Source organism: Bufo bufo, chromosome 3 (assembly GCF_905171765.1).
Source record: "Bufo bufo chromosome 3, aBufBuf1.1, whole genome shotgun sequence".
In the NCBI taxonomy this organism is placed as follows: Eukaryota; Metazoa; Chordata; class Amphibia; order Anura; family Bufonidae; genus Bufo; species Bufo bufo.
In genome coordinates, this window is record NC_053391.1 from 235,213,190 (window position 1) to 235,233,184 (window position 19,995).

The following is a 19,995-nucleotide window of genomic DNA, read 5'->3' on the forward strand; positions in this document are numbered from 1 at the left end:
GTATGAACAATAGGAGCCTGAAACAAATGACTCTTTAGTAAAAAAGGCACCTTTCCCTGCTTCAATTGTATTCACTGTTCCAGTGTTATTAAAGGACCGCATATCACACACCCACATACCGGCGAGCAGATCCCAGTGAAAGGACACTTTACTTGTAATGGCACATTTGTTGTGTATTTATTGAAATGCCCCTGCGGTCTTTGCTACGTAGGAGAGACCACCATGCATATGAAAGACCGCTTTGGCAAACATAAGTCTACTATACGCAACAAAAATTTATTGTTACCCATCCCATACCATTTCAATCAGTTGGGACACAATGTCTCGCAATTCCATTTCCAAATAATTGAAGAGGTTATATTGCCCAGACGTGGGGGAAATAGAGCTCAAATGTTACTCAAACGAGAGGCATATTGGATTCACCGTTTGCAGACATTGACACCCAAGGGGTTAAATCGGGATTATGCTGTGACAAGCTTTTTATGATTAACTTTCTTTTGTGCATATAATTCAGGATAATTGGATATCTTCTTTTGTCTTATTATACTGTATATATATGTATAACTTTTTACAGTGCAATTGAACAATTTCCACAACCCGACTTCTGGGAGGAACTACAGAATTTGCATAGTAACTATGTATATTTTTTTTCACTTGTTTTGTTATTACTCACTGCTTCCCTGGCAACGTGACGCTTAGGTCATGTGATTCGGGGCGGGCTATTTAAATCCTTGTTCATTTGTTTCTTTGCAATCAGCTGTATACTCACTGTTTGACAAAGGCACATGTATGTGCCGAAATGCACGTCACTGTATTCATGAGTGACCAATAAAAAGAACCATTCAGCAACTCATTGGAGTGCCGGTTTTCTCTTCATTGGTTTATCTGGGATGACACCCGCTGACCGAGCACCTACATTGTTACGCAGTGCCGCCCGACATCTTCGCATAAGCAACGGGAGGTCCTGATCATCCACCATAGTTAACAAAACTAAGGCTGGGTTTACACCTGAGCGTATTCGATAAGCGCTTTTTACAGGCGTTTTTATCGGGCGTTTTTGAGGCGTATTTTGGGGCGTTTTTGTATTTTGGAATGCGCATAGTACGCGCGTTTGTGTGATTAATCCAATGAAAAACTGCCACAATACGCGCGACAATACGCCCCAAAGAAGCTCCTGTACTTCTTGGGGCGTAGGGCGTTTTACAGCGCGTTCGTACGCGCTGTAAAACGCTCAGGTGAGAACCATGCCTATAGGAAAACATTGGTTTTTGCCTGTTGAGCGTTTTACAGCACGTAGGAACGCGCTGTAAAACGCTCAGGTGTGAACCCAGCCTAAATGGACATGGCGTCACATATGAGGATCCATCACAACTGGTGGAAATAGGACAGTCTGAAATAATCTACAAATAATCAGCAGTTCTTTGGCCACCTGTGAGTGGCTATCTTTCATGGTCATGGCTAATTGTACACTGCTGTTATAATTAATAAAAAGAGATTTATGAAAAAAAAATCTAAAAACAATCCCCAAACATTTCAAATTTTTTTTTTTACAAGAATAATCCCAACCAACTGCAATTTAAAGGTTGACATGGGTCATTTGGGATCTAGAAGATGGGACAAAGGGAAAAAGTTTGCCCAGATGGAAAGCAGGTGGATATTTACGTTAGGAACCATTGCACCAAGAGGGCTAAATGAAAATTTGGGATTTAGCGCCTTTCTTTAAGGCGGTAGTATCATTTGTATTGTGATTTTCTATAGAGATCAGTAAATGTGAGGAACGTGGTGTGGAGCCATCTTGAAAGTGCGGAGATATATACTGCAAAAAGTGGCCAAGAAAAATTTATAAAGGAAGATGGAGCAAAATATAGAGGAAAAAAGGAAGGAAATGTAAAAATGGAAGAAAACCATCAAAGAATAAAAAGGAAGCGTCTTAGGAGAGGTTTTCTTTTTCTTTCTGCACATAATGGATTATTGCATCAATTGATATATTTCTCACCTGGTTTTGTTGTTTTCAATTCACTTGAATATAGTGATAAAAAGTGACACATGTCAGATTTGCAAAAATTGGCCTGGAATTTAAGGTGAAAAGTGGCTTGGTAGTGAAGGGGTTAATGAATTCTGCCTTTCAGCTGAAATTTGAAGGAAGTATTAGTGAGAAATATACTTTGTTTGAATAGGCCATTTAGGTCAATATGGGTTTCAACATCAACTTGTTTACATATGGTTTTACTGGGAGACACACGTTTCTTGTTTCTAGTCACTCCCATGTATAAATAATGCAGTTGCCATCAGAGGTCATTTATCACCAAATACACTGTTGTGAGGTTTTGGTTTCTTCTTCTCATTTTTTCCTTCTAAAAAAGTTTTCTAAACCTTTTTTTTTAATTATTTAAATTTTTGCTTTTAATTTCACTTACAAAAAAAGAGACAGCATTGTTCTTTGAGAATGCTGTGGTGACCAAGTGCCGAGGAACAGAAAGTATCCCTCAAGAAAAGAGGTAACCAAACACTGGGATTATATGTGACCTAAAAACTCCAGAGCATACAGTAAGTTTATAAGAATATATTTAATGAAAGATGACATGTTCTGCTATATTTAACCAGGAATAAGTAGGATGCATTGTGATATGTGTATACTGTTTATTAAGTTGTGAGAATATTAATCAATGAGGTTACATCATATCCATGTTCATCCTGATCCTCATCAATTGAACTGAAAAACTACTGCAGGACCAATTTAGAAAAAAAATTGACTAAGCATAATTGCACAGAATTACCTACCATTCAGAATCAGTGGAAAGCTGAGTGACAATCACTGTAATGATTGCCGTTAATGACTGTTACCCATATAGGAGACCTCTTAAACTGAATATCTAAAATCACCTAAGACAACTTTAAAATTTTTGTTTGCCATAGAAATTAAAGTATACAGCAGTATCCAATATAGCTACTTTTATTTTTAGTCCCTTATTCATTTTCCAAATTATTATATAGAAATAGCCATAGCTTCTATTAGATAGGGCTTATTATTAGTGTGTCCCATAGGTAACTGCATGAGGCAGACCTAGAGATCTTCCTTTGTATCCTGGGTCTGGTGGTTATTTCAATCCTGGAAGCTGCAGTGATTGACTGTGTACTATAGCAATGTTTCTGCAATCAACGCTGTGGGTGTCCCTACAGGATCATCCTGAAGAATATATACATTAAAGTGCTTCAGCTACCGTGGCCTACAACAGATGTCTCTACTGCAGGTCATAAATGGGTTAAAGGGGTATTCCTATTACAAAAAGTAATGGTCTATCATTAGGGTATGCCATTATTTTATAATTGTTGGTTGGTGATGCAGGTCCTGGGACCCCTACTGATCCTAACACTTTGCAAATAGACGTCCCATCCTAGCATTATACCATCACTTCGGATGGGAATACTTTAAAGCTGTTCATCCAAAATAATGAAAAATCTGCTCAAAGGGAGGAATTGTGATAAAATAACAAAAGAACTTAACTACCTCTGCCGGGCATTGTAGCTTGGCGGCAGCATATACCTCATGGGACCACTACAGATAGGTCTTGTCCTGCATGCCTCTGAGGCCAGCTGGCTCCAGCTGTGACATGGCTTTACAGGCAACTCATCTCTGCAGCCAAGTAAACCAAACCTGGTGGGAAGGACTGGAGAGTCTGGAGAATCAATGGGTTGGTATAGCCTCTTTTGTTATTTTGTTGTTATCCCACAAATAAAAAACAAGTATCTGGAATAATGTACATCATTATTTTAACTATACCCTAAAAACTGATAATATTTTTCTTGCATGTACAGTGCAATAATGCTGCCTTTAAAATTTCCTATTCATTGCATAGTGATACTTTTCCTGGGATAACCCCTTTTATGAGCATCAGTTATGAAGGACTTTTCATTCTGCTTAAAATAACAGATATAAGAAGGAATGAAGTGTTCTGCTTTTAAAAAAAATATTTTAATCAATGGATGATAGATTTTCAACAGAAACAGAATTGTGTTTTTCTGCTTCCTAAACGGAAAGAATTAATGGAAAATTCAACACAATGGAAGCATGGCCTTTATTTGCTAATACTTTGGCAGCCTGTGGTCACCACTAATGAATAGAATTAGAAAAATGCTTATTAACCGCTTCAGCCACAATGACGTACCTGTAGATGATTGTGGCTGCTTGAGGGAATGTATGGAGGAGGCTGAGCAGATGCCAGCTGTATAATCCCTTTCATTTAACCCCTCAGATGCCGGCATCTGTGGAGCTGGGCAGAGGGAGGAGGCTCCCTCTGCCTTCCGATCAGAGCCTCTGCGGTGAAATTGCTGGACTATGATTGGTTGCCATGACGGTGTGGGGCCTGCTAAAGTTTCCCATGACTGTAATGGTAAACTGCCTGTAAAACTGTATATTATGTAAAAAAAATATTTTAAAAAAATATAAAAATATAAAAAATTCCTATTACCCCTTTCCCAATTTTTCATTTAAAAATAAACAATAAAAAATAAACATAAGTATTGCCGTGTCTGAAAATGTCTGGACTCTTAACTCCTTCCTGTCATTTGACATATTATTACATAACAGCTGGAAGTGTCTTCCCACAAATTGACATAATGAGCTGTGCGTGCCCGATCAGTTCAGGGGCCCTTCTGTATCCACCGGCATAGCTGAAAACACTGATGCCGGAGGATTAACCACTTATATGCTGTAAGTGCTCACTACAGGATAAAGGAGGTATGCAGAGTGAGGGGGCTCCCTCTGTGTCTACATCACCCCCCCCCCCCCCCACGCGCGCGTTAAGATGACAGGGGGCTGATGGCTGCTATAGCAACCCAAGCATTTGCAAAGGCCTCGGAGTCTGTCATGTATGGAAGCCTATGAAGTCCAGCTCCATGCTGGGTCTCCTAGGCAACTGTCAGTGTGAAACTGACAGTTTACATGCAGTACAATACATTATGTATTGTACTGCATTGAAACAGGGATCAGACCCCCAAAAGTTTAAATCTCATAGTGGGACAAAAATAAATAAATAAAAGATTCCAGTCAAAAAATGTCCCTTTCCCCTCATCAAGACATTTTTTATTTAAAAAAAAAAGGCATATAGTGGGGGAAATAAGTATTTGATACACTGGCGATTTTGCAGGTTTTCCCACCTACAAAGAATAGAGAGGTCTGTCATTTTTATCATAGGTACACTTCAACTGTGAGAGCGGAATCTAACAAAAATCCAGAAAAACACATTGTATGATTTCTAACCCCTTAAGGGCTTAGGGCGTACCGGTACGCCCTATTTCCCGAATCCTTAAGGACTCAGGGCGTACTGGTACGTCCTAAGTTTAAATTGCGATTGCGGCACCGCGGGGGTTAATCCGAACAGGATGCCGGCTGAAATCATTCAGCCGGCATCCTGTCACAACGCCAGGGGGGTCATGTGACCCCCCCCGTATCGGCGATCGCAGAAAACCGCAGGTCAATTCAGACCAGACCTGCGGTTTTCTGCGTTTCCGGTCCATTCGGGTCTCCGGTGACCCGATGAACTGGAAAAAGACTGCGATCGGTGGAGTGATTACACACCACCATTGCAGTACGAAGATATGGAGAGGCGGTGCTGGCCATGGTGCTGATGCCTGCTGTCCAGGGTGCTGATTGGTGCAGGGAGAGAGGTGCGAGATTCAAACTTCCTGCGCTCCTCTCTCCCCTCCTCTTCCTGTTCTGCACCAGCACCCTGCAGCACCGTCCTCACCAGGCTCCTGAGATCCCCCCTAATCGGCACCCATCACCCTCCTGCACCCATCGCCCTCCAGGTAGGTTAGGGTCAGTGAGGGAGAGGCACCGTTAGGCAGGGATAGAAGGGAAAAGTTAGTTAGGAAAAAAAAAAAAAAAATCACTTTTATCTAAACTTTTTTTTTGTTTCAGCTTTCAGACCCTAGACCCCCCCCTGCCATTTGCCCCACTTGAGGACATTTTGGGGCCTCGTGCTGCACATGGGTCTAGTGCAAAAACCCAGTGTCAGGCAATACTGGAGTGGGGACGTCCTCTACCCGACCCCACTCTACAGTATGGCCATGACACGTCCCCGGTTTGAGGCCATCCGGAAATGTCTGCATTATTCAGATAATGCAGCATGTCGTCCCCCCCAGGTGATCCTGCCCATAACCGTCTGTATAAGATACGGCCGATCATCGATCACTTCGGGGCCAAATTTGTACAGGCCTACGTACCTGGAAGGGAGGTCACAGTTGATGAGTCTCTCGTTGCGTTCAAGGGGAGACTCAGTTTCCACCAATACATTCCCACTAAGCGTGCGAGGTATGGCGTGAAAATGTACAAAATTTGTGTGAATGCCTCAGGGTACACTTACAAATTTCGTGTGTACGAGGGGCGAGATTCCCGTATTGAACCCCCAGAATGTCCCTGAAATAGAAATATCAATAGTTGTAATCTGCTCTCCAATGTCTTTGTGTAAGGAAAGGTAAAAAATCTCAACCGCAGTCAGCCAAAGGTGTTTTCATCTTGAATTCTTGCTGAGCAACCGCCCCGCCCTGCTCAGTCTGTTCACTTTTATTTACCAACCAACCAAAGGTGTAAAAGGGGCCGGCCCAAAACAAGGATACAGGAAGTGATGACATACAGGAAGTGTTGACATAGGAAGATGAGAACATAGCCAGCTCACAACACACATGTATCCTATAATCACTGGAGCAAACTTTATCTAGCCTTGCTCAGTGATCAATGCCAGATAAAGTTACTATGATCCTCATGCATGTTTATTTACAGGACAACGTCATTATCTCTAGCGTCTGATCAGGCGCACTAGAGACAACAAACACACAATCCTTTCGTTATATTGTTCTCTTAACAAATGCATCCACGCCAAGCCAATAAATCTGCGTCTTGTGCGGGGGCCCTAGCCGGCGTCCATACATCAGCCAACAAAACACATCAGTCTCCCCTGGCCCACAGCCCAGTGCTTAGCACATGGACCATTCGCCGACGGAGACCTCTGTGCCCAGCAGCTGTGTCTCCACATACACAGGAAGATATCCACTCCAATGGTTTACCCTGACACTGAGAGACATGATGACAATACACAATATATTAGAAACACATCCTAATAAAATTTCCACAACATCCCCCCACTCTGGGTGTTAGTGGGAAACTCGTGTGGGACCTTATCTACCCACTGCTAAATAAGGGTTACCACTTGTACGTGGATAACTTTTATACTAGCATTCCCTTGTTCAGGTCCCTTGCCGCCAGATCCACGTTCGCTTGTGGGACCGTGCGGAAAAATCAACGCGGCCTACCTGCCTACCCCCTCCAGGTACCTATCCCCAGGGGTGAGACCCGTGCCCTTACCAGTGGAAACCTGTTGCTGGTCAGGTATAAGGACAAGAGGGATGTCCTTATACTGTCCACAATCCACGGTAACAGCACCACCCCCGTCTCTGTGCAAGGTACCACGGCAACGGTCCTCAAGCCCGATTGTATCGTCGACTACAATCGGTATATGGGAGGAGTTGATCTCTCTGATCAAGTCCTCAAGCCATATAATGCCATGCGCAAAACCCGGGCATGGTACAAAAAAGTTGCGGTCTACTTGGTGCAGGTTGCCATGTACAACTCTTTTGTACTATCCCGAAGCGCTGGCAGCACAGGAACATTCCTCCAATTCTATGAGGCAGTCCTCAAGGACCTGATCTTTTTGGACGGGGAAAGAGCAGGCCGGAGTACCTTGGGAATTGGAGGTGCCCGGATCGTCCCTGGGCAACATTTTCCAGGTGTGGTCCCCCATACTGGAAAGAAGGGACGAACCCAAAGAAAGTGCAGAGTGTGTCGCAGGAGGGGGTTACGGAAGGACACCACCACTCAGTGCGACACGTGCCCCGATCATCCGGGCCTCTGCGTTATTGATTGCTTCAGGGAGTATTACACTTCCATGGAGTACTAAATTTTTATAATCCCCAACAGTCCCCTAGAGAACATGAAAAACTATGGCTCTCAGACTTTGGAGACACGGAAACAATTTTTTCCCCCCAAAAAAATATTAGTTTTAGTGCAGGCATCCTCAAACTGCGGCCCTCCAGATGTTTTAAAACTATAACCCCCAGCATGCCCAGACAACTTACAGCCATTAGCAGGGCATGGTGGGAATTGTTGTTTTACAACACCTGGAGGGCCGCAGTTTGAGGATGCCTGCTTAGTGTCTCCAAAGTCTGAGAGCCATACATATTGGGCATCGCCGCATCCGTAAAAAACTTCTCTATAAAAATAACATGTATCCCAACCCCCCCAGATGAACAGCGTTAAAAAAAAAAAAAAGAAAAATACATTTTTTGTCACCTAACATCACAAAAAGTGTAATAGCGAGCGATCAAAATGTCATATGCACCCCCAATTAGTGCAAATAAAACCGCCATCTCATCCCACAAAAAACGAGCCCCTACATAAGATAGTCGCCCAAAAAAAAAAAAAAAACTGTAGCTCCCAGGCTATGGAGATACGGTACTTTAATAATTTTTTGGGTTCCTAAAATGATAATATAGTGTAAAATCTAAATAAATTTTAAAATGTAGACATATTAGGTATCGCCGCGTCCGTAAGAATCTGCCCTATAAAAATAACATTTGACTAAACCCCTCAGATAAACAGCGTTAAAAATATAAAATAAAAACGGTGCCAAAACACCCATTTTTTGGCAAAATTTCCATTTGAATCCTTTTTTTCCGGTAATAAAGCAAGGATTAACAGCCAAACAAAACTAAATATTTATTGCCCTGATTTTGTAGTTTGCAGAAACACCCCATATGTGGTCGTAAATGGCTATATAGCCACACGGCAGGGCATAGAACGAAGGGAACTCCATATGGTTTCTGGAAGGCAGATTTTGATGGACTGGTTTATTTACACCATGTCCCATTAGAAGCCCCCCCCTGATGTAGCCTAAACTAGAAACTCCAAAAAAGTGACCCCATCTAAGAAACTACACCCCTCAAGGTATTCAAAAGTTACTTTACAAACTTTGTTAACCCTTTAGGTGTTCCACAAAACTAAATAGCGAATGTAGAAACAATTTTAGAATTAACATTTTTTGTTACCTTGCCTCAAAAAAGTGTAATATAGAGCAACCAAAAATCATATTTACCCTAATATAGTCCCAAAACAACAACCACCTTATCCTGTAGTTTCCTAGATGGGGTCACTTTTATGGAGTTTCTACTCTAGGGGTGCATCAGGGGGCTTGAAAGGGTACATGGTGTAAATAAACCAGTCCAGCAAAATCTGCCTTCCAAAAACCATATGGCGTTCCCATTCTTCTATGTCCTGCCGTTTAGCCAAATAGTAGTTTACGACCACATATGGGGTGTTTCTGCAAACTACAGAATCAGGGCAACCCATATTGAGTTTTGTTTGGCACTTAACCCTTACTTTATTACTGGAAAAAATGGGTTAAAATGGAAAATTTTCCAAAAAATTTAAATTTAAAAATTGTTTCTCCATCTGCCATTAACTCTTGTGGAACACCTAAAGGGTTAGCAAAGTTTGTAAACCCAATTTTGAATACCTTGAGGGGTGTACTTTCTTAGATGGAGTCACTTTTTTTGAAATTTCTATTCTAGGGGTGCAACAGGGGGCTTCAAATGGGACATTGTATAAACAAAACCAGTCCTGCAAAATATGCCTTGCAAAAACCATATGGCGTTCCCCTCCTTCTATGTCCTCCCGTTTGGCCAAACAGTAGTTTACGACCACATATGGGGTGTTTCTGCAAACTACAGAATCAGGGCAACCCATATTGAGTCTTGTTTGGCTGTTAACCCATTTTTTCCAGTAATAAAGTAAGGGTTAAAATGGAAAATTTTCCAAAAAATAGAAATTCCAAAATTGTTTCTCCATCTGCCATTAACTCTTGTGGAACACCTAAAGGGTTAACAAAGTTTGTAAACCCAGTTTTGAATACCTTGAGGGGTGTACTTTCTTAGATGAAGAAATAGGACCACATATGGGGTGTATTCTTTCCAAAATGGGGTCACTTGTGGGGTATTTATACTGCCCTGGCATTTTAGGGGCCCTAAAGCGTGAGAAGAAGTCTGGAATCCAAATGCGTAAAAAATGCCCTGTGAAATCGTTACTCTTTGGAATTTGGGCCCCTTTGCACACCTAGGCTGCAAAAAAGTGTCACACATGTGGTATCGCCGTACTCAGGAGATGTAGGGCAATGTGTTTTGGGGTGTATTTTTACATATACCCATGCCTGGTGAGAGAAATATCTCTGTAAATTGACAACTTTGTATAAAAAAAATTAAAAAGTTGTCATTTACAGAGATATTTCTCACACACAATATGGGTATATGTAAAAATACACCCTAAAACACATTGCCCTACTTCTCCTGAGTACGGCGATACCACATGTGTGACACATTTTTTGCGCAAAGGGGCCCAAATTCCAATGAGAATCTTTACGATTTCACAGGGCATTTTTTACGCATTTGGATTCCAAACTATTTCTCACGCTTTAGGTCCCCTAAAATGCCAGGGCAGTATAAATACCCCACAAGTGACCCCATTTTTGAAAGAAGACACCCCAAGGTATTCCGTGAGGGGCATGGCGAGTTCCTAGAATATTTTTTTTTGGCACAAGTTAGCGGAAAATGTTTTTTTTATTTTCTCTTACAAAGTCTCATATTCCACTAACTTGTGACAAAAAATAAAATTTTACATGAACCCGCCATGCCCCTCACGAAATACCTTGGGGTGTCTTCTTTCCAAAATGGGGTCACATGTGGGGTATTTATACTGCCCTGGCATTTTAGGGGCCCTAAAGCGTGAGAAGAAGTCTGCAATATAAATGTCTAAAAATTTTTACGCATTTGGATTCCGTGAGGGGTATGGTGAGTTCATGTGAGATTTTATTTTTTGTCACAAGTTAGTGGAATATGAGACTTTGTAAGAAAAAACAAAAAAAACCCAAAAAATAATTTTTATTTGCGCTAACTTGTGACAAAAAAATAAAAATCTTCTATGAACTCGCCATGCCCCTCAAAAGTGATCTTTTTATAGCGCCGCAGCGATTTTACAGTGTTTTTGCAGCGATCAGAAAAAAAAAATTCTTTCTTTGTGGTGGGGCGGAAGTAACACAAGTGTGCGCACAAGATCAGGCCTGATCGGGCGAACACTGCGTTTTTTGTAGAGCCTATAGAACATGTCCTATAGAGGCATTTTCTATATAGTTCTGGCAATGTGCAGATCCGCAAAATGCGGAAAGCACATTGCCGGTGTCCGTGTTTTGCGGATCCGCGGTGTCCGTGATCCACGGATCCGTGGATCCGCAAAACACATACGGATGTCTAAATGGAGCCTTACAGGGGGGTGATCAATGACAGAGGGTTGATCAGGGAGTCTATATGGGGTGATCACCCCCCTGTAAGGCTCCATTCAGATGTCCGTATGCGTTTTGCGGATCCGTGGATCCGCAAAACGCATACGGACGTCTGAATAGAGCCTTACAGGTGGGTGATCAATGACAGGGGGGTGATCAGGGAGTCTATGTGGGGTGATCACCCACCTGTCATTGATCACCCCCCTTTAAGGCTCCATTCAGACGTCCGCATGTGTTTTGTGGATCCGTGGATCCGATCCGTGGATCCGCAAAACACATACGGACGTCTGAATGGAGTCTTACAGGGGGGTGATCAATGACAGGGGGGTGATCACGGAGTCTAATATGGGGTGATCAGGGGTTAATAAGTGACAGGGGGGGTAGTGTAGTGGTGTTTGGTGCTACTTTACAGAGCTGCCTGTGTCCTCTGGTGGTTGATCCAAGCAAAAGGGACCACCAGAGGACCAGGTAGCAGGTATATTAGACGCTGTTAACAAAACAGCGTCTAATATACCTTTCAGGGGTTAAAAAAATCGCATCTACAGCATGCCAGCGAATGATCGCCGCTTGCAGGCTGTAGATCAGCTCGTTTACCTTCCGATCATGTGAACGCGCGCTCCTGTGTGCGCGTGTTCACAGGAAATCTCGCGTTAAATCTCGCGAGATGACACGCCGACGTGCGTAAAAGGAGGAATGAATCGACCGCCTCCGGAACGCAATCCTGCGTTAGGCGGTCCGGAGGCGGTTAATATTTGGTACAAAAACCTTTGTTTGCAATTACAGAGGGCAGATGTTTGCTCTAGTTCTTCTTGACCAAGTTTGCACACACAGCAGAAGGGATTTTGGGCCACTCCTTCATATAGATCTTCTCCTAATCTTTCAGGTTTTGGGGCTGTCGCTTGGTTACATTGTCTTTCAGCTCCCTCCAAAGATTTTCGATTGGGTTCAAGTGTGGAGACTGGCTAGGCCACTCCTGGACCTTCAAATGCTTCTTACAAAGCCACTTTTAGTTGCCCTGGCTGTGTGTTTCGGGTCACTGTCATGCTGGAAGACCCAGCCATGACCCATTTTGAACGCTCTTACTGAGGGAAGGAGGTTGTTGGCCAAAATCTCTCGATACATGGCTCCATCCTCCATTCAATACAGTGCAGTCATCTTGTTCCCTTTGCAGAAAAGCAACCCCAAAGTAGGATGTTTCCACCCCCATGCTTCACGGTTGCAATGGTGTTCTTGGGGTTGTACTCATCCTTCTTCTTCCTTCAAACACGGCGTGTGGAGTTGATACCAAAAAGTTCTATTTTGGTCTCATCTGAACACATGACCTTCTCCCATGCCTCCTCTGGATCATCCAAATGGTCATTGGTGAACTTCAAATGGGCCTAGACATGTGGCGGCGTGAGCAGGGGGACCTTGCTTGCACTGCAGGATTTTAATCCATGACGGCGTAGTGTGTTACTAGTGGTAATCTTTGAGACTGTGGTCCCAGATCTCTTCAGGTCATTGACCATGTTCTCCCGTGTAGTTCTGGGCTGATTTATGACCTTTCTTAGAATAATCTTTAGCCCACGATCCGAGATTTTGTATGGAGCCCCAGACCCAGGAAGATTGACAGTCATCTTATGTTTGTTCCATTTTCTAATAATTGCGCCAACAGTTGTTGCCTTCTCACCAAGTTACTTGCCTAGTGTCCTATAGACAATCCCAGCCTTGTGCAGGTCTACATTTTTGCCCCTAATGTCCTTAGACAGCTCTTCGGTCTTGGCCATGGTGGAGAGGTTGTAGTGTGATTGATTGAGTGTTGTGGACAGGTGTCTTTTATACAAGTAATGAGTTCAAACAGATGCAATTAATAAAGATAATGAGTGCAGAGTAGGAGGGCTTCTTAAAGAAAAACTAACAGATCTGTTAGAGCCAGAATTTCTGCTAGTTGGTAGGTGATCAAATACTTATTTCATGCAACAAAATGCAAATTAATTATTTAACACCTTAGTGACTACTAATATGCCTTTTGTACTGACGTAAACAGCTGGCTTTAATCAATCATTACATGTACCCAAAATGGTGCATTAAAAACTATAACTTTTCCTGCAAAAAATAAGACCTCATACAAGTACATTGATGAATACATTTATAGCTCTTGGAATGCGATTTCTAAAAAAAAAAATTGTGGTCACTAAGGGGTTAAAAATCATACAATGTGATTTTCTCGATTTTTTTTTTTTAGATTCTGTCTCTCACAGTTGAAGTGTACCTCAGACCTCTCCATTCTTTGCAGGTGGGAAAACATGCAAAATTACCAGTGTATCAAATACTTATTTTCACCACAGTATTAGGTATCACCGCCTCCGTAGCGACTGGCTCTATAAAAATAACACATGATCTATCCTGTCAGGTAAACGCAGTAAAAAAAAATGAAAACAGTGCCAAAACAGCCTTTCTTTGGTTACCTTGCTTACAAAAAGTGTAATATCAAGCAATCAAAAAAACGCCAACTCTTCGCTGAAAAAGTGGGCCACACACAAGACAATCTCCAGAAAAATGAAAAAAATAAGGCTTTCAGAAAATTGCGACACAAAACATTTATTCCGTCAGGTGAATGCTGTAAAAAACTAAAAATATAAATGTTTAAAAAACAAGTGATAAAAAAAAAATCATTAGCACCCCTAACTAGTGCCAATTGAACCGGTTCCTTTTCCCACCAAAAAAAAAGCCCTCACACAAGACAATCACCAGAAAAATGTACAAATTATGGCTTTCAGAAAATGGCACAAAACTTGACATTTTGTTTCCAAAAAACCGTTGAGCAAAATTAGTAAAACATAAAAAAAAACTATATAAAATTGGTATCTCTGTGATTGTACTGACAGGCAGAATAAAGTTAACATGTTATTTTTCCCGCCTGGTGCACTCCTAAATAACAAAACCCAAAAAGTAATGGCAGAGTTGCTGCCTTTTCTATATTCTGCTTCACACAAAGTGAACTAAAAAGCAATAAGACAGTCGTATGTACCCCAAAATAGAACCAATGATAATGGCAACTCATTCAGCAAAAAATAAGCTCCCACACAGCTCCATCAAGAGAAATATAAACACATAGGGGTCATTGCCACTGGCATAGAAAATGGTAAATGAGACTGGCCGGCCAACCCACCCTCTTCCCCACCCATGTCAGGTCATCTTTTTCCGCCACAAAAGCAACAAAATCTGCGTCTTAAACACGGCAAAAAAGTGGCGTATATTTCTTAATAAATGACTTCCATAGTTCTCAGAAAATTGCTTCACTGATACCCCAGAGGCTGTTCAAAAACAAGATGGCACCTGTAAACGAATACATAATAATCTCTGCTGCAAAACCCAAATGGCGGTCTTTCTCCTTTGAATAGTGCTGTGTAACCAAACAGCAGGTTATGTCCACATTTATGGCATTTCCATACTGAGTAGATCCTAGCACAAATCTGTATCTGCCCATAGCAGGTATAGACTTCATTTTCTGTCCTGCGTACAATTTTGTGTGTTACAGTTTTGGTATTCAGCGTTTTTTCAAGGCTAATATTAAACATGTTTTAGGTTTCTCAAAGATGCCGTTATTGGGAATCATGAGATGCGGCTCCACACTCCTGTTGGTCTTATTTCTGGCAAACTTAGCAGCTAGAAGTCATGGTAAGTAATTCTCACAAGAAGCTATCTATAACCACAAGGAATGTAACACTCTAATTATTTCTATAATTATATAATAATGTAAAACATATTTCACTATGTTTCAGTTATAATGAATTTAATTACAATTACTATATTTTTCAGTTAGATGTTACCTTTTTTGTGAGCTCTTGAGCTGTTAATCTGGAAATTATAACTGAACGAGTCTAAGGGATATGTCTCTAGGCTCCATCTTTAGTAATGAGATTGACCAATCACACTCTTTCACAAAAAGAAAATGAGAGGTCTCATGACAAGCCAATCAACTGTTGATTTCCAAAGCTGCTTAGGCCTGTTTCACACTGCCGTTTTTAGATCTGGCAGGCTGTTTCAGCAGGGAGCAGACTGACGGATCTCGCTGTATTCCAGCATTGCCAGAAGATAACTCATCGCCCGGCCCTATTGAATAGAATGCGCCCAACGGTTTTTCGTCCAGCCGATTCTCGGCATGTTTGCTGGGTTACAGCTGGATCCCTACTGGTCCCCATTATAGTGAATGGGCCCGGCGGGTGGCAGGTAGCATCCAGCACTGCTGGATCCAGACATCTCTGGCAGGCTGCTCCCTGCTGGAGATGATAAACACTAGTGTGAACCTAGCCTTAATTATGTTTATTAAAAAGGTAATAAATATTATTGAGCAGCCATTTTGATACAGAGATGGCATGTATGTCAGAAGTCATATATTTTAACATGACTGAGACTCATTTCTGACTACTGTTTAAAAGGGTTATTTGAGATTTTGATATTGATGACCTTTCCTCAGGATAAGTCATCAATATCAGATCGGTGGGGGGACTGACTCCTGCCGCCCCCGCTTGTCAGCTGTATGAAGAGGCCACAGCACTGTGTGAGCGCTTGGACCTCATCCTAGGCCATGTGATGTCATGTTCACCGGTCACATGGCCAAGGCTTTCTCTGTCCCATTCAAGTGAATGGGGCTGAGCTGCAATACCAAGCACAGCCGCCATACAATGTACGGAGTCCTGCTTCCTCATACAGCTAATCGGTGGAGGTGCCAGGAGTCAGACCCCACTGATCAGATATTCATGGACTAATCTGAGGATAGCTCATCAATATGCACCGGCTACACAACCCCTTTTAACCTGACAAGAGAAAATAATGTAATCACATTACATTGCTGTAGCTCAAACTCTTCTATATCTTATATGTTATTTTTTATTTTGAGGAATTATTTAATTTTTTTCCAGAACATAATTTTTGCAATATACTACAATCTAACTTTTTATTTTTCATAAAGCCCAAGCTGCTAAAGATTTCACAGATGTGGAAATAACTACAGTTGATCTTCCACAAGTGGTTACTGTACAGTGCAAAGGTATGATACTCAAAAATGATTCATTGTTTCCGCAGTAAATTGTCTGGTAGTATGGAAAGAGCCGAGAGCACCCACCTTTTTCCATAGCTCCCAAAGTGCTTTATGGAGCAGCAGTAATCAATATACCTGATGACAGTGGCGACTCTAGAAACAATATATAGGGGCGACACATAAGATACCACAGTCAAAAATGTAGGGGGACTAATAATTTTCACCACTTAATCATACTACGTAAATAAGTATATATAAATAAGATTACAAAATACGAGAGTATCGCGGTATTCAGGGATACCTGATGATGTTTCCTGATGTTAAATCCCCAAGCTGCGTTCTTTTCTGCCTCTGCAGACCCTGCTAGGCTGAAATACACAGGCAGCCAATGGCAGTGCTGCCCTCTCCCTCCCAGCCAATAGCAGCTGAGGTGGACGGGGGAAGATTCACTTGGCTGCCGACGAGCCCATAGTGAAGCGGGTGGGCAGCATGGCAATACTTTCAGTTTGGCCTGAAGTCTGGGGCCGGGCTGAGGCAGTGTGGGCCAAATTCTATATACCCTCTTTCCCCCTTCCCTACCGTGAAACAGATATTTGGATGGACATTACATACATTGCTACGAAATATACAGGAGAGTACAGCAGCACATACCTTTTACATCCAGTGACATTTCCTGTCATGTAGACTTTCCTCAATGTCTTCATTCAGAGATTAAACCGCCATGACATATTCTTTCAGCCGTGTCTCGTCTCTGCAGAGTTTCACAGAATTTATTTTTAGATTCCACACTTTACTATCATCCTCCTCTTCCTGGTGCCTAAACACTGTCATCCTGCTGCTACCTCCAATACTGAGCTAGTTCCATTCAAATAGTCCCCCATAATAATATGCTCTCAAACTGTCCTTAATGGTAATAGTGTTCCCTACAGCAGGGTTCCTCAACTCCAGTCCTCAGGGACGACCTGCTGGTCATGTGCTCAGGATTTCCTTAGTATTGAGCAGATGATACAATTGGTGTCAGTGCATCAGGACTTACCACAGGTATTCATTCTGTGGGATACTCTCAAATCATGACCGGTAGGTGGATCCTGAGGACTGGAGTTGAGGAACACTGCCCCACAGTACCTGCAATAGTAGCCCTATTAATATGTGCTCAATAGTATTGCCCCCAGCAGTAACAAGATCCCTCTATAAGATACCACTATAAGAGCATGCAGTAGTAATAAAGTCCCCTATACTGTCTGCAGTAGTTATAATACCTCCTATAGTGGTTCAAGTATTTATAATGACCTGCTGCAGTGCCTCATGTAGTTACAATGACCCTCTGTAGTGCCACTAGATAAAAGACCTAACTTCCCCCCGTAGTGCCCATATGTATAATGCCCTCTGTATTATTTTAACATATAATGAGCCCTCTGTATAATTGTAATAATTATGGCCCCTCTGTATTATTATTGTAATAATGGCCCCCATTTTTTCCATATATGATTGCCTCCTTTGTATAATGTCCCCCACCCCATAGTACCCCCAGTCCATGGCCCCTATCCTTTCCATATATGATTGCCTCCTTTTATAATAATATACAATATAATCCCTGCACTATGTCATACAATATACATTATAATGCCTGCACCATGCCATACAATATACGTTATAATCCCTGCACCATGCCATACAATATACATTATATTTCATACACCATGCCGTACAATATACAGTATAACACCTACACTGTGGGTTTATGATATTTATTGTACGGTATAGTACAAGGATTATAATGTATATTGTACGGTATAGTACAAGGATTATAATGTATATTGTACGGCATGGTGTATGGATTATAATGTATACTTTAACAGCATGGTTTAGGTGTTATACCATATATTGTACGGCATGGTGTATTAAATATAATGTATATTGTATAGCATGGGACAGGGATTATACAGTATAATGTATGGCATGGTGTATGAAATATAATGAATATTGTACATCAAATGCATGGATGTTACACCATGCCAGACAATATAACCCCTGCGCCATGCTGTACAATATACAGTATAACCCCTACACAGTGTAGAGGTATACTGTATATTGTGCGGCACAGTTTATACATACTCCCCATGAAAACTTACAATTACTTGGCTTGGCCCTTGGGGATCGCACACGCCACTTCAACACTTTGGAGGGGGCTGGGGGGGCTAGGTCCAAGAAGATACCGTCCCCTCTTCTTTTCTCCTCTTTTGCCGCACTGAACATGTTCTCCTCTTCCAGTAGCAGCGTGGCATGAGGAAGGAGGTGGGGCCAACGTGAGCTCCGCACAGTAACGTCCTGACACTGGGTAACGTCAGGACGCTATGGGCAGTATGGTGGGTGCCTGTTCCGAGCACACCACAGCAATGCACGCAGTGAAAATGGTGTGCATTGCCAGGATGGGCTTTACGGAACAGGCACACACCATTACATGAAGTTCGGGCTGCGGCGGTGAGTGGGCCTTCAGAGGCCCTGAGCGGAAGCAGTAAATAAGCTGCGCGGCCACGCACCCGCTCAGATTACAGGGAACACTGCCCCCCCACGCTACGCCACTGTCAGCGCGGGGGCACGCGGGGGGGCATGGAATAAGCTAGGGGGGGCAATGTATTGTATATAATGTGGAGTAGAAAACTAACATTTATTGCTTATGCTTACATTGAGCTATAAAGTATTTCAGAACTGCTATAGGACTGTCTTGTATTAATGCATTATTTCTGGAAACATTTTCCTTTTTCAATTACAGGTGATTGTATAAAAGAGGCAGAGGATTCTCATTCTGACATTCCAAAGCAGTTTCGTTCTGACATACCAATTACAGGTAATGTAATCTCCTACTAGAAATGAAAGCCAATGATTAACTCATGTCCTGTGATGAAACTGCAAGAGATCATCTGATGTGCAGTGGCAAAGGGTAAAATGCAGTTCTCCAGAGCTTTCTTTCTAGCGGCACCCAACCACTTTAATTAAAGGGGTTTTCTGAGTATCTGATTGGTATGGTTGTGACATCCAGGACCCCCGTCGATCAGCTCTTTGAGAAGGCAGCGACGCTTGCAGTAGCAACACGGCCTTCTCCAGCTTTTCCTAGGCTGTGTGATATCATATGTTATACCAAGCACAGCTGCTATACAATGTATGGAGCTGTGCTTGGTGAGCCGAAAGAAGCCTATGACACTATTGCGAGCACCACTGCCTTCTCAAACAGCTGATCTATGGGGATCCTGGGTGTCGGACCCTCATCTGATACTGGTGACCTATCCAGAGGTCATCAGTAAAAAAAAAAAAAAAAACATTTGGAAAACCCCTTTGAGAACTATGTTTTGTCTATTAATACAGACATTATCCATACTTGTTGACTCACACACGGTCCATTAGTCTCCCAAGATAAGGGAAAGCTCCCCTATACCTAGCACAGTGATGGTAAACCTTTTAGAGACCGAGTGCCCAAACTGCAACTCTACAACCCAACTATTTATAGCAGAGTGCCAATACAGCAATTTAACCTGCATACTACAGCCCAATATAGTATATCTTCCATGTACTTTATCATTTAGCTATAAT

The 19,995-nt window shown here is 42.2% G+C and overlaps 1 protein-coding gene across 4 annotated transcripts in view; it reads left to right on the forward strand.

The window, feature by feature from the left end:
* Positions 1 to 2,288: 2,288 nt before the first annotated feature.
* Positions 2,289 to 19,995, forward strand: part of LOC120995068 (C4b-binding protein alpha chain-like) — a 694,048-nt gene continuing 676,341 nt past the window's right edge. For all 4 annotated transcript variants that reach the window (XM_040424045.1, XM_040424047.1, XM_040424046.1 and 1 more), the window contains exons 1-4: positions 2,289 to 2,498; positions 14,952 to 15,044; positions 16,339 to 16,416; positions 19,181 to 19,255. In XM_040424045.1, coding sequence (XP_040279979.1) covers positions 14,963 to 15,044; positions 16,339 to 16,416; positions 19,181 to 19,255 — 235 coding nt within the window. In that variant the 5' untranslated portion in view covers positions 2,289 to 2,498; positions 14,952 to 14,962. The remainder of the gene's footprint in view (positions 2,499 to 14,951; positions 15,045 to 16,338; positions 16,417 to 19,180; positions 19,256 to 19,995) is intronic.